Source organism: Peromyscus eremicus, chromosome 8a (assembly GCF_949786415.1).
Source record: "Peromyscus eremicus chromosome 8a, PerEre_H2_v1, whole genome shotgun sequence".
NCBI classification, from domain to species: domain Eukaryota; kingdom Metazoa; phylum Chordata; class Mammalia; order Rodentia; family Cricetidae; genus Peromyscus; species Peromyscus eremicus.
In genome coordinates, this window is record NC_081423.1 from 77,799,774 (window position 1) to 77,815,335 (window position 15,562).

General features: G+C 51.0%; 1 protein-coding gene and 1 long non-coding RNA gene across 2 annotated transcripts; one reads left to right on the top strand and one right to left on the bottom strand.

Annotated features, from left to right (window-relative positions):
• The first annotated feature begins 996 nt into the window (after positions 1 to 996).
• Tac4 (tachykinin precursor 4) lies at positions 997 to 11,119 on the top strand. Its single transcript, XM_059271580.1, has 5 exons — positions 997 to 3,206; positions 6,603 to 6,696; positions 8,478 to 8,510; positions 9,508 to 9,567; positions 10,560 to 11,119. Exons 1-5 carry the CDS (start codon positions 3,087 to 3,089, stop codon positions 10,715 to 10,717), a joined length of 465 nt encoding a protein of 154 aa, XP_059127563.1. The 5' UTR covers positions 997 to 3,086; the 3' UTR covers positions 10,718 to 11,119.
• On the bottom strand, positions 10,255 to 14,259 carry LOC131917615 (uncharacterized). The gene is made up of 2 exons (XR_009380710.1): positions 13,929 to 14,259; positions 10,255 to 10,681 (listed from the first exon to the last, which is right to left on the bottom strand). It is a non-coding gene; the product is annotated as an uncharacterized LOC131917615 (long non-coding RNA).
• Positions 14,260 to 15,562: the final 1,303 nt, after the last annotated feature.

The following is a 15,562-nucleotide window of genomic DNA, read 5'->3' on the forward strand; positions in this document are numbered from 1 at the left end:
TGATGTTCCCCGGGTCTGGACTCCGGGGTGACCTGAGCCACATTACTCCTCCGCCAATGGAAAGAACCCATTGTCCCTCTGTGCAAAGAACAGGTCCTCAGAGGCCAGCACGCAGCTTCGGACCCTCCTGCACAAGGTGGTCTAGGAGGGGCGATGAGTCGGTCGGAAGCTTCCACGTGGGGGCGCTGGAAGGGAAAGGAAGGACGGAAGCAGAGTCCGTTGGTGTCCCCAGATTGTTCTCTAACAACGCTCCTTCTCCGCAGCCGAGACCTCTCATCCGAGCCCCCAACCCCGCCCTCCCCTACTCTGGTTACTTGGTCCCGGAGGTGAACGAACACTCGAGCCATATGCAGATCCAGGTTCGAATCCCGACTCTGCCACCCATGGCGCCTGGCCTCCTGGAGCCGGCCTGTGCAACGGGCCCACGACCCCCCTCCTCTGGCCGAGTAGGCGCTTGGAAGCGTCGGCTTCCTGCCCGCAGCTCGCCCGCGGGATCTAGTGTTTCCCTTTTCTCCCTCGTCTTTTTTTTTTTTTTTTTTTTTTTTTCATCCCTCCTCGCTTGCATCTTTTTCTTCTCGGCTCCGTAATCCTGGCCAAACCGCAGCCTTTAGTAATCCTTCGCGCCCACCCGGCGCCCAGAGAGCCTCACCGCTGCCGCGACACGCCCCGCGGCCAGAGCGCCGCCCCGGACCGGGCCGCCCACACGCGGTTGTTCCGGACCTGAACCTGCGGGCATCGGTCGGTGAGGGCTGTTGCCGGCCTCAGCCGATAGGGGGCGCTGGCCAGCTCGGCCCGTCCTGGGCGCTGCCTCGTTTGGCAGGTGGAGGGCGCTGCCCGCCCGAGTAGTACGGGAGTCCCAACCTGCCGGGCCCCGCCCACCCCAACCTGCCGGGCCCCGCCCACCCCAACCTGCGGGGCCCCGCCCACCCCAACCTGCGGGGCCCCGCCCACACTGCGTTTTTCCCAGAGTCTTACCCTACCAGGCCTGCACACGTTTCTCCTCTGGTGGCCTTGTCCTCCTTCTGGCTTCGGTGCCCCAACCCAGCAGCCTCCCGAGCCTCACCGTCGCAGCGAAAGGGACTCATCGGCCAGGGCCTCGCCCGGGTGGCCGAGGACACCGGGCGGGGCTGCGAATCGGGTCGCCGGGCCTTCCAGCCCCAGCCTGACCGCAAACCTAGGGCGACGCTGCAAATAGCCGCGGTTTCCAGCTGGTGCCCTGCTTCCCTCTCGGCCTTCCGGACCTTTGGGGTTTTCTCTCTCTTCTCTCCGCCCTCTCATCTGCCCGATGCCTCCCGCCTCGTCCACACAGTGCGCCCACCACATCCTGCCCCAGGCACGGTGGCTCCTTCGCCAGCGAGGTGGGGAGCCTCAAGACCAGGGCTGAGGCCCAGGCTTCCTCTGTGCCTGCGAGCACTTTACCCAGTCATTCATGAACTACTCGCCCCACCCTAGGAGGTTTGCAGTCAGGGAAACTGAGGCTCATAAACTCCTCACGGTCTAAGGTCAATCTGTCTCTGCCTGCAGTGGGAAGGCCATCTTCCATGTCCAGGCCATCCTGCAACCCCTAATGGCGCTGGAATCCAGAATACTCCTTTGGATCAAGCCTGACCTACCTGTTTCCGCATGTGTATAATGAAGATGGAAAAGTGGTACCTGTGAGGAAGAATGTGTTAAGGAAGATAATGAAAAGCCCAAAACAAGAGGGTGGAGGTATTGGGTGTCTTGCCCATGGGGGCGCTGAGTAAAAAAGACAGGGTGACTTCCTGTGATGGAATGAACCAGGAAATCTGCATTTTAGCGTGTGCTGGCATTCTGAAACAATTCCCATTGCAACCCACCAGAGATTTCTGGTGATGAAGTCAGGCACAGTGTCTTCATCATCTTCCCATGCAGTCAATAATAGTAATAATAATAGCCAGGCATGGTGACACATGCCTTTAATCTCAGCACTCAGGAGGCAGAGGCAGGAGGATCCCTGATTTCAAGGCCAGCCTGGTCTACAGAGCGAGTTCCAGGGCAGCCAGGGCTACACAGAGAAACTCTTATCTCAAAAAGAAACAAAAGTAACAATACCAATAGTTAACAGACATTAAATATTTACCTTTCCATACTCTGCTGAATGTTCCACATGCATTATGTCGCTTCATCCTCAGCCTTGTGTTACCCAGGAGGGTCCTATGGTTTACAGGGGTTAAGTTATAGCCAGAGGTCACAAAGCTATCCAACGTTGATGCTCCAAGTGGACCCTGGGTCTCTGACCACAGGGCCCTGGTTCCAGATTGACAGATGACAGACAGATGGATGGCCAGGCAGAGGGAGGAGCTGAACAGACAGGGACTGAGCTTGGAGTTTGGAGAAAGAAGAGGGACAGGGAGGCACACGGGCTACAAGTAGAGGGGACAAGTGTGGTGCAGTGGTAGAAGGTCATTTTGGCAATAGTGGGACATCACTGAGGGTTAATGGCTGATGTTTGGACTCAGAGGCCATTTTCTGGCAAATCTCAGTTCCCACTTGCAAGAAGCCTGGCTTCTTTAACGACTGGCACCTCCCAGGGCAAGCAGTGTGCTCTAAGCACACACGGAGGCTGTGGATGGGCAGAGTGCAGAGAGAGAAGAGATGGAGAGGGAGTGGTGGATGGGCAGTGACATATTGGCCAACCTTGAGAGCGCAGGAAGGGAAGCGCCATACAGCTCACTTCCCATTTCCAGCGACAGAGACACTGCCCTAGGGGTTGTCCCTGGCAAGCTGCAATCTCCAGGCCCCACATACGATGCCATTGTGCACCTGTCACAGGAGGGAACTCAGCCAAAGGTGAGGCTGGCATTGCATCGGTGTTAAGCCTGGGGATCAAATGTTGGGGGTGGCTATGGGGAGGTCTAGGCTCTTGATGGGATTGGCTCAAGCCGCCAGGAAGAGAGACTGTTAGTGAAGCAGACCAAAGATGGGATTAGCCACAGGAAGGAAGCAGAGGAGCCGGGAAGCCTGGAGAACACGGGGAGATTTCCACCCACACGGGACTGCTGAAGGAGGTGGCATCAGGCTGAGGGGCTTCCTGGACTCCCCGGACAGAGCAGCACTTGCTCACCATGCTGCCCCTCCTTGCCCTGTGTCTCCTGATTGGGCCGTCAGTGTGCAGGACAGCAGGGGACAGAGAGGAACGGACACTCGGCACAGAAGCAGAGTCCTGGGTGACCGTGAACCTGAAGGTACCTTTCTGAGCTGATGACCCATGGCGGAGGGCTGGGAGATTCCTTCTGAGGCTGCCAGGATAGCGGAGTGTACCCCTGACTGGGGAGGGTCAAGGCCACGAGCCCAGATCTGTCCAGCCATCAGAGGCACTTTTGGCTTGTACATGTGAGAGCAACAATGTGTGCTGTGTGTATAGAAACACTTAGTTAACACCTACAATGTCCCTCATATTGTCCCGACTGTCTGTATTATAAACAGTAACTTGTTTCAACTTCATGGGGAAACTACCATTGTTTTCCCCATTTTGCAGATGAGAAAACTGAGGTACAGAGGTCAAGGAGCTTGTCTAAGATGTACTGCTTCAAAAGTACGGCTCCCACCTTAGCTAGGTTCTGACTCTGTATCTGAGCATCAGAGAACTTATTTTCAAGGGACTAACTAGAGCAGGATTACTATTCTGTCTCACACAAAAGAAACACTTTGGTCCCCCGACAAGCACCAGTGTTTGACTATGGTGGTGACTACCAAACTCCCAAGTACTGCCACTGGAAAGAAATCTAAAAGTTGGAGCCCCAACCTGCTCTGAGATTCAATACCTCCGACCTAGGCGAAGGCCCTGGCCTTGGAGCTCCAATCCCTGACCTAGGAACCAGGAGGGTAACTTGAGCCCGTCTCCCCACAGTCCCAGGATGGGAAGGCCACTCAGCTGATGCTGGTGTGTGTTGCTGGGCCATGTAAGGTCCCCGGAAGCTATTAGGATTGGGAGGTTAGAGATGTGGCTCAGTTGGTAAAGGGCTTGTTTAGTATACACGGCGTCCTGGGTTCAATCCACATAAACACCACATAAAACCGCATGGTGGTGCATGCCTGCAGTCTCAGCACTCAGGAGGTCGAGGCAGAAGGATCAGAAGTTCAGGGTCATTCTTGGCTCCATAGGGAGTTCAAGGCCAGCCTAAGGAGAAGAGGAAGATTCAAGATCGGACCCCAGAAAAAACCATGCACAGACAGGCCTGCTGAGGTGATCTTCTCTAGTTTGACGAGGGAAATGTGGGCAGTGGGAGAGGACAGGTCTGGAAGACCTGGGTTCAAGTCTCAGCTTCTCCACGGACATGGACTCCTGCTACTCTCAGCCTCAGTTTTCTTACCTTGACTTTTTTTTTTTTTGAGTCAGTAACAGACATGCAATGTGTGAAAGTCCTGTTGGATCATAGAGAACACTGGCTACGGCCATATGGAAGTGTCATCCATTTCACACGGCACTGGCCGCTCTGGATTCCACCTGCAGTCAGTTAGCTCATCCAGCAGCAGTGAGGAGAGGCTAGATGACCAGAAGTCCTGCAGACTGACTCTGTGGGCTGCTAAGTGTCACTACGAATGGGATGATCTGATGGCTCCCAGTTCCCAGGGTGCCCTGCCTGCAGCCACCCCTGGGCTTTCTGGGTAAAACAGAATGGCCCTCCTAATGCTTCCCCTCCCCTAGCAGAAACCTGGTGGATAGAAGGGTCTGCTCTATTTAATTCGTAAAAGACCACTCTTTCAAATTCCTGCTTGAAGCATGGCCTTTATTAAGGCAAAGTGGTTTTCGTGAGCTTTTCAAAGATGGGCCTAAATCTCCAAAGAGACTTTTCTCTGGTTTCTGGCTAGGCTGGGCGACTCCAGCTGGCGACAGCTGCCCCAGCCACTGACATCTCAGGGAGGAGACAGATTGGGAGACTGAATTAGGCCAACACTTAGAAAACAATCGATCATGGAAACATGGTGTGACAAGTCCCAAACAGCCCATGGGTCTTCCCTGACTCCCAGCTGGATCCCTGGAGTCCTGTGATCCTACACCAGGCCCGAGTCACTGAGCTGTCCCCAGCTCCCAGCCTACAGCCTCGAGGGTGTGGCCTGTCTTCAGCCATGCTGGAAAAGGCGGTTGCTACCTGTCTCAGTTCAGAGATGGTCATAAAAAAGGTGCTCCCTCAGAGAGTCAAGGTCACGGGGGGGGGGGGGGGGTGGAGAACTTAGATTTACAGCCATTGGAAAGGATATTTGCCAATTGGGCTAGACTAGAGGATTAAAATGGCTTTTTCCAGGGCAATAGCTCCACCCAGACCCCATGTGGGACTCCTCTCTGGATGCCCAGCTCTGGGAAGGGTAAATCTGGGATAATGGGAGAGAGAACAGCCATTAGCCCTGGTTGGCCTGCTGTTAAGTGAGGTCTTTGTTGACATTTCTCAAGACCTTTGAATCCTGCTTCAGCTTCTTCTGTTACCCTGATCAGGGTTCATTAGCTACCTCAATTTCCACATATGTAAAATGGACAGGAGTCACATGTTTTGTTTTGTTTGTTCTTTTCTGAGACAGGGTTTCTCTGTGTAGCCCTGGCTATCCTCCAATTAGCTCTGTAGACCAGGCTCAGAGACCCACCTGCCTTTGCCTACCGAGTGCTGGGATCAAAGGTGTGCACCACCACCACCAGGCACACGTTCTTTTTGAGGTAGTCTTACTCTTTATCCCTAGCTGACCTGGAACTACAATAGACTAGTTTAACCTCCAGTTTGGGGCAATCCTCCTGCTTCTGCCTTTGTGTGTGGATGTGTGTGTGATGGTGGTAGTGTTTTGGCTATGTGGCTCAGACTGACCTTGTTCTCACAATGCTCCTGCTTCAGCCACTCAAATGCTGGGGTTACCATCATATGCCCCCATGCTCAGCTCCATAGTCTTTTTTAAAAAAATAATTTATTTTTACTTTATTTGCATTGGTGCTATTGCCTTCATGTATGTCTATGTGAAGGTGTCAGATCTTGGAGTTACAGACAGTTGTCAGCTGCCATGTGGTTGCTGGGAATTGAACCCGTGTCCTCTGGAAGAGCAGTGCTCTTAACCGCTGGGCCACCTCTCCAGCCCCCTTAGCTCCATAGTCTTTTTTTTTTTTAATTTTTATTTTGCAATACAATTCATTTCTACATATCAGCCACAGATTCCCTTGTTCTCCCCCCTCCCGCCCCCCTCACCTTCCCCCCAGCTCCATAGTCTTAATGGTAGTTATAGTTATATTGAAATTTTGACTGAGTGTTTGAGAGCCTGCCCTTTGATCCAGATGGCTTTGGTTCAAGTTCTGACTCCACTTCTCAGTTATTTTTGGACATACTATTGCATCTCTATTACCTGCATGTCTTCATCTGTAAAATGCTGACAGCAATAATACTGGGCTATTGTCATGAGGTTTGGGTGAGAATTAGTGAGTTACTAAATGAAAGTGCTTGGGACGGTACCAGGAACACAGCAGGTGCAGTTTTACATCATCATCAACACAATGTTTGGGGTAAAATATACAAAAGACCCTTGTGTCAAGCTGTTGTTGAAATGGTTATGGCTCCGCTGTCTCAACAGCTCCACACTCTAATGCTAACTCTCGGCTTCTCCAGGGAATCCCTGTTGCCAGCATTGAACTCCAGCTTCAGGAGACAAAGAGAAGCAGAACTCGCCAGTTCTATGGCCTGATGGGGAAGCGGGTGGAGGGTAAGTGGCAAAGGGAGCGGGCGTGGTTCTGAGTGGCTTCTGCAACCCCAAGTAGAGGGTGTTCATGGGATGCTGAGGTCCACTGTCCCTACCGGTCATCATCCAAGCCGGATGCTTTAGGGACTGCCAATGGCAACAGGTATATAGGGGCTGTCCAGCACACGAGGAGCGGGGCTGATGCTTTACACCCTGGTTCCATACCGGGGTGATGGGGAGTGTTGGGAAATGGACAGCGGCATCTAGATGTAAGGCAGGCTTTCCAGCCAGTTCTGTGCCCTTCAAGCACAGTTATTGTGTACCTGAGGGTACTGGAAACAAGGAAGCTGTCCCAGAGACAGAGAGAAGTCACACTGGACAGAGCCCAGTTTTTCTTGGCTTGCTGTTTTCTTCAACACTGTTGTCCTGAGTAGACATGCTCTCGTTGGCACTTGTGCTGTCCATTTGGAGCACACTGGCTGCATCCATCAAAGTAGGAAATGTGTACTTTTTTTTCCCCCAGACATGGTTTCTCTGTGTAGCCCTGGCTGTCCTGGAACTCACTCTGTAGACCAGGCTGGCCTGGAACTCATAGAGATCAGGCTGTCTTTGCCTCCTGAGTGCTGGGATTAAAGGATGTACACTTTTGGCCAATAGTTTCACATCAGAGAATCTTAAATTTGTATGAGAATGTCACGGGAGCCCTGAGATGTTTGCACCACAGGAGGGTTCATTGCCAAGTTGTTCATAACAGCAAGAATTTGCAAAACGTAAGACAACCAGTGGGGAAAAGGTCAAAATATGGAACATAAGTGGGACATGGTGGCATATGTCTGTGATCCCAGCACTTGGTGGGTGGACACAATATTAGAAGTTCAAGGTCATTTTTGGCTACATAGTGAGTTTGAGGACAGCCTAGGCTACATGAGACCCTATCTCCCCCCCCCCCAAAGAAAAGAGGTGGGGGGAATCAGGGAGATGGCCCGATTAGTAAAGTGCTTGCCACACACACATGAGAACCCGAATTTAGCACTCAACACCACGTGAAAATCTAGGCAGCATACCTGTAATCCTAGCACTGAGGAGGTAAAGACAGGATGATACTGGGGACTTGCTGGCCAGCCAGTCAAACCGAATTGGTGAGCGTCAGGCTCAGTGAGAGGCCCTGACTCAAAAAAGAGTGGACATTGATTCAGAAGACAATTAATGTTCACCTCTGGCTTCCATTTATGTACACACACATACACACACACACACACACACCCCTTGTGACAAGACATTAAAAAAGATGAAGCACTAGCTAGGCATGGATCTCAATGGTAAAAGGGGTGTGTTTGCCATTTGTAAGGCCTGAGGTTTAATCCCCAGCACAAGCAAAACAAACAAGATACTTAAGCAGACTGGGTATGACACATGCCAGTAATCCTAGCACTAAGAAGGCAGAACAGGAAGCTCAGTACAAGTCCCAGGCCAGCCTAGACTACATGGTAAGACCTTGTCTCAGAAACTTTTTGTGTGTCCTTGAGCACAGCAGAACCTCACCATGGCCCAATCTCTATGTCAACAACACCCCCATATGCCCAGTAGGTGACTGAGGTTCTGATAAGAACTTTCTCAAGGATGCCTCCTGGCTGATGCCAAGTCCCAGTGATGTCAATCTCTGCACGCTCTACTGCCTCCTATGGGCACATTCTCACTGTGACACAAGGACAATGGGGTTCCTAGAGTCCCTGTGAAAAACCCCTCACATCTCTCACTAAGCCTCCAGGGAAGCAGTTCAGTCTTCATTTCCGTTCTCCTTCCAGGGATACGTCCGATTCAGCCAAGGGAAAGAATGGGTGAGTGCTACCCTGGTCTACCCTCAGCATGCTCCTGGGGCAGGGCACACTGTACTGGCCATTAGCTACCCTGGAACAAGCAGTGAAGCTCTCTGGGGGCATGCCTGGCTGGCACTGTGGTACCATCCGAGGGCTGCTGTGGCTTGACCAGAAGATGGATTTTCTGCTTATTTCTCCAAAGGGCGGGACATGCTTGCCCAGGGAATGCCTGCAGGGGTGGGAGACAGGGCCAGAGCTTCAGAATTACCAGAGTTAAGTAAATGAATCAACCAGGAAGAGCTCAGAGATTCAACCCCTTGCCTCTTGAGGATGTTAGAACTGCAAATCCAAGTAGGCTTTATTCTACTTAAGCCCTTCAGCAGAAAGGGAATCACAAGAGGGGTCAGATTACACCTGTAATCCCAGGACTTGGGAGGCTGAGGCAGAGGGATTACAAATTATAGGCCAACCCAGACTACAAAGCATGAACCGGTCTCTAATGAAACAAAACAGCACAGCAAACACCAACTTGTTCCCACAACTCCTGAATGCTGTGCGCAACAGGCCTAGCCCCCTCATGCCCTCTGGGGCCATTACTGATTTCACTGCCCCATCCTTAGCAGCTAACGTGGGCCTGCCCGAGCAGACAGCTTGTCTCCATGTTCTGGTAGTGACGGTCTCCTCAGCACACTGCGTTGTGCAGTCCTACCGTGTCACATGGTTGTTGTTGCCAGCCTGGAAACTCCACACAGAAGACCCAGGGCTTCGGTCACTCTGCATCCTTAATACTCAGCCTAGTTTCTGAGCATGGAAATATTGGTGAAAGGTCTCGCAAGAGGGAGGATCTGATGAGCAAAGCCATGGATGAATGGACAGGTCCAGGGCATTCCTTCACCTCCCGAGTGAGAAAGGCTGCAATTGGAAGGCCCAGCTCTACCCTGCCTGTCCTTACTCCATGCCCAAGGCAGCCTTCCTTTACTGTTCCTCTCTTCTCTCCCTCTTTTCCCTCCCTCACCAGGGTATCAGCTGGGACGAATAGTGCAGGACCTCCTTGGCACGAGAGGTCTGTCCATAGAAGGTAGGAGAGGGCATCTAACGGGTGACAAGAGCATCATGGGAAAACGGCCCGGCGTCTGCTGCCATCAGACAGAATGGGCTCCTCCTATACCATTCCATCCAGCAGAAGGGTCCATGGGAGGCAGAAACTGAGTTACAAGAGATGGGAGAGGCTCCTGCTGGTCTGCTGAGTACTTGTGTTTGTGTGTGCCACAGCATGTGTATGGAGGTCAGAGGTGAACTTGCAAGAGTTGGTTTTTTTCTTTCATCATATGCCAGAGACCCAACTCAGGTGGCCGGGCATGGTGATGAGTACCTTTACAGGCTGAGCCATTTCGCCAGCCCTGGTGAAGTTGTATCTTCCCCAGCCCACGTCCTCTAGGTTCAGTGGTGCCCATCTCCTATCTTTGTCTGTCTGTAAAGTCCTAGTTGTTGATCCCCAGGTTGGGAATTTAAAGAAATTCTTAGTCAACAACTGTCATTAAGTGGTCCCTGAAGCCAGGCATGAAAATAAACAATTCAGGCTGGAGGAGGAGCAGAGAGCCAGTGAGCCATCGCGAGAAGGGCAGCGGATCCAACAGTAGTCAGATGCAGGTCACACTGAGCTAGCTCCAGTTTCCATGTCCTGCCTGACTTCTGGCTCCTCCCTATCTTTCCGGATAGAACATTGGCTATTGGGAAGACAGACAGGAATGAACTCTCTTTCCCCTGAGATTTTCTCAGGGTATGAGTCTTCCAGAGAGTCTCTGGAACTCACCCCGATATTAAGTTGAAATAAATGTTCTACATGCATGGGGGGAGGTGTCTGCTTACAGACACCATTTTCCAGGGATAGAAAGTAATCTGTCTTAAGCCATACAGTGAGCTAGTAACAAAACCAGTTTCCTGGTCAGTGGCAGTTCCATGTCCTCAGGAAAATCTTTCGGGCTTTAGGATACCATTCCCCTTTCTGTGGATGATGAGTGAGAGTTGGCTGGAGATGTGGCAGATAAACCTGTAATTTCATTGCTCTAGGAACCTGCAGACAGGAGACACACCACCAGAGTGCAGGGGCTGGAGCAGTGGCCACAGATGGCCTCCGGAGTCGAAGAGGAAGGCCAGACTCTCTCAATCACCAGCAACGTGTAGCATTCTCCCTGGGCACAGAAGAGGATGACCAGGGTTCAGAGTGAGCCCCAAAGGACACTTCCCCAATGATGCCATGCCCATCTCTCCCTGAACATCACAGCTGAAGAACCTCAGGCCAACAGTCCAGTGTCTTCTGTCCTCAGCTCGGGCATTTCATGGCAGGCCTGCACCGAACCCTGCATTTCTTCCAGGACTCTTGACATCAGGTGGCAATGGCACACAAAGCAGTGTTGCCTCACAGGCTGGAGTGACCCAGCTCTCCCTTGCGCCCAAGCTCTCGTGCCTATGTATTACAGGGTAAGCTTCACACCATGTATCCTATGCCCAACATACAGTGGGGCTCAATAAACGAGTGAGCAGTAACGAGTAGCTTCCTCGGCCGTATAAGGCAGAGGGCAGGATGTCAGAATAGCAGATTAAGATTACACAGCCCAGGTCCATCTGCAGGTGGGAAAAGATCCTGATGGGGAAGGCACTGCGTGGTATCTGGGGATGGGGTCAGGGGCCTCTTCTCCTTAGATTCCTGATGACCTGCCTAGAGGTCACCATCTGGGCTGATGATACGGCTCAATGGGTTAAGGCACTTGTTGCCAAAACCGACAACTTGAGTTCAATCCCCAGGGCTCACAAGGTGGAAGAAAAGAATAAACATTTCCAAACTGTCCTTTGACCTCTACATGTGTGTCATGGTATGTGTGTACCAACACACACACAAAATAAAGCTAAAAAAAAAAATTTTTTTTTTAAAAGAAGTCACCCTCTATTCCTGATTACAATTTGGTCCTAGGTCACTCATCAATCTTCTTGTATAAAGTGGCCTCTTCAACTGCTTGTCCCCATTCAGGGTAGAGCTCCAGACAAACAGAACTCCAACCTCAGAGAGCCCCAAACTAGTAGGGGACACCCTCTGCCTGCGACAGCGGACCCTGAGATGTCTAGAGACATCAGAAGCTAGGTATGATGGCATTTATCTGTAGTTTCAGCTCTAGGAGGCTGAGGCTTGAGCCCAGGAATTCAGCCTGGACAACATGCTGAGACTATCTGAGAGGGGAAAAAAAAGATGCTTTTCCAGGGAGACGGCTCAGAGTAAAGCGCTTGCTGCCAAACCGGGTGCGATCCCCAAGACCCACTCGGTCGGTGGAGGAGAGAGCCGATTCTCAGCCCTTATCCTCTGATGACCACACCTGTGCTGTGCTTTTCATACATGTACGTACACACACACACACACAAATGAGTAAATGTCATTTTTTTCTTCTTTTTTTGGTTTTTCAGGACAGGGTTTATTCTGTGTAGCCTTGGCTGTCCAGGAACTCACTTTATAGACCAGGATGACCTTGAACTCACAGAGATCGGCCTGCCTCTGCCTCCCAAGGGCTGGGATTAAAGGTGTGCGCCACCATACCCAGTTAGTAAGAGTAATTTTTAAAAACTCCCTTAGTCCCAATGAAATCCAAGGGGAAACACTGGAAATGAGATTGGTAAGGGGATGGGGAACAGCTCAGCCAGCAAAGTACCATGAAGACCTCAGAGTTTGATGCCCAGAATTTATAAAAGCTTTTAAAAAAAAAAATGCAGGGTGGTGGTGGTGCACGCCTTTAATCCCAGCCCTTGGGAGGCAGAGGCAGCCTGATCTCTGTGGGTTCAAGGTCATCATGGTCTACAAAGTGAGTTCCTGGACAGCCAAGGCTACACAGAATAAACCCTGTCTTGAAAAACCAAAAACCAACCAACCAACCAACCAAACAAACAAACAAAAATAACAAACAAGACAGAGAAACAGGGCACGGTAGTGTGTTTGTAATCCTGGTGCTGGGGGCAGGGGGCAGAGACAGTGAGCTCCATGCCAACAAGAGACCCAGCCTCAAAACAACAAGTGTTTAGCACCTGAGAGACAACACCCAAGATTGTCCTCTGGCCTTCACATGCTGTGCATACACACACACAAGTACCTAAGTACACACATGAACACAAATGATAGGGGCTGAACCAGAAACACTGGAATTACGTGGGTAGGGTTAACAGCAAACAATGGTCATTCTCTCATTCATTGGACCACAAAAAAAATGTTTCTCTTCTGTGTGCCTCATTCCAAAGAGGAAATGGTTATTTTTCCGGGGGAACTTGATCCCCTGTATGTGTGATGGGGTGGGGGTAGGGTATATTGAACAGGAAGGGAAGGTGGGCGTCTGAATGCTTGGGTGGTGACAGCAGAAGCTACTGAAGAGAGGTGACCAAATCAATCAAGACGACCACTAAGGTAGTCTTCACTTGTTTTTTTTGGAGACACAGTAGCCTAGGATGGCTCTGAACTTTCAATCCTCCTGTAAGTTCAGCCTCCTGAGTGCTAGGATTACAAGGCTGTGCACCATGCCCAGCCAGCCAGCTTTCACTAGACTTATAATAAATCTGTTCTAAGACTTCCTGTTTACCATTAAGGCCCGTTAAGCCAACTTCAGGCCTTTCTTCCTTCTCACACATGGAGATGGATATGGGAGTGGGGGACAGTGTGGAGTCTGTCCTTACAGCAGAACTTCCCAGTTGATACCTTCATCTGCTCACCTCCCAGGTGCACACTCCAACCCCAGCGGCACACCTACCCAGGTCTTGACCCCAGAATGGTTCCCTACAGTCACTCCACTTGAGACTCAGCAAGGGAGGGACTTTTATTCTGATGCTTCAAGTTTGGGAGGTTTAAGAAAAATAAAATTCACTGAGTAGGCTAGTAGGCTCAGACACCACTGGGAATTTGAAAGCCTTGGAAGACTTGACAGCTTCTGGGAGAGAGGTGAGATGTAACCTACTCTGAGAGCCCACCTCTGGGCACCTGTCCTCTTTCAAACCTGGCATGTTACCCCAAGCTCCCGATCTCTGCATACCACACTGTCTCCATCAGGGTGATTTCTAGTGCGTAGCCAAGCCAGTCTTTGTAAAGGTTTCTAGTCGGGAACCATCCGTTCACTGCCTCTCAGTGTTCTCCATTCCCACTCTGCCAAGGGCTAAGATAATGTTGATGATCTAAGTACTGAGCTCGTCTCTCAGTAAGGAGGGGTTTCTCAAAGTCAAGTCTAACTCCAGCTCAATGGCAGTGCTGGCGAAGGCTTTGGAGAGTAACTGGAAGGACTCACATCCCTTGCTCCCAAGGGGTCTGTCCCCAGAGAGCTACACGGTACAGGTAACTGAAACAGTAGCTACCCTGAGTAGACAGTTATAGTTCTGAAACTCAGTATGTCTCAAGTTGAGTGTGGTAACACACACCTGAAATCCTAGCATTTGAAGGTGGAGGCAGGAGGATCAGGAGTTCAAGGCCAGCCTGCAAATTCCTGAGTAGGTTGGGACTGACATCTTCTGAAGCCCGAGTGTGGGGGTTGGCGCTGTCAGCAGGAGTATCTCAGTTCTGTCTGGTCTATGCTGCAGATCAGCTTCTGCTTCTGTTCTACAAGCACCAAACCACCCCAAATCCCAATTCTGACACACTCTGTCAGAAAGTGAACCACTCACAAGGGGCCTCTCTCCACACACACAGGGATGCAGCAGTGACTAACACACTCTCCACTGTGAGGTAAGAGAACAAGGGGCCTCTCTCCACACACACAGGGATGCAGCAGTATCTAACACACTCTCCACTGTGAGGTAAGAGAACAAGTCTCTAACAACTTGCGGCAGAGTAAGTCCAGGGTAAACCGTTTTCAGAAACAACCCCTACTGGAACATGACTTGTAGAGAACAGATGTTTATCTCTCACATGGAACGCTTGGGAGGCACCAGGGAGCCAAAGTGGTCAACAGCCCAGGTTATTTTCTCTACTCCAAGGCCCAAGTAAACAAAGCCAAGCGTCCGAACATGTACCTGAAGGCACGCACTGAAGGCACAGGAGGGGAGGGACAAGCTGATGATTCGCGGCCCCCCCCTCCCCGGGGGGCACTTCCTCACTGCCAGCCTTGTTTCTGGCTCAGTGACATTCATTGGCATTGCTTAAGGTACCACAAAGGAAGTGAGCAATTTACACTGCCCCCATCAGTCTGGGAGAGGCAGCCATTTGCAAGCTTGTGGCCAAAAAGACCTGAAAGTAAAAGCAGTTGAGATCCAATTCCTAGCACACATCACATCCTATTATTTAGCAAAGGTGTTCTCATCTTCTATTCTCAAGACACACACCCTGTGAGGCCCAGCAGCCAGAGCCAGACCTCCCTCTACACTTCACCCTCACCAGAATCCGTTGTGTTCAAGCACCACCCAAAACTAGTTCAGAGTCCCGAGTAAGAGTAAAGCAGCCAGAACATGTTTCCTGCTTTACCACGGAGGCTTCTCAGTCAGACTTCATTAATCCCATGTGTGGGAAGGGACTTCAAAGGCAATTTCCTGAACTGTAAACAAATGTGTGCATATCTGCATAGGTGTACCCACAAACGAGGGCAGAGACAAACAGAAAAGACGACCGTGGCTCAGCGCCCTGCGGCTTGACCCTGCTGGAAGAACGGCCACTCTAATCACTTGACTTGGTACCCTCTCCCTCTGGAGAGTGGGAGGGTCTAGGACTACCCTTGGAAGGCAACCAAAATGCTCATTGCCATTGGTTTCATGTCCCAGAACTGATGTGCGCTGTAAGCCAATTGTGTTCTATTTCTGTCTATAGGTTTCAGATGCTCCACAGCCTCAACTACATCTATACCAGCAGTTTGCAACCTGTGGATCACGACTTTTTTGGGGGTCAAAGGACCCTTTCACAGGGGTTGCATATTAAATATCCTGCATCAGATACTGACATTACAATTCAAAACACTAGCAAAATTACACTTATGAAGTAGCAACAAAAATAGTTTTACGGTTGGGGGTCATCACAACAAGAGGAACTGTATTAAAGGGTCGCAGCATTAGGAAGGTTGAGAACC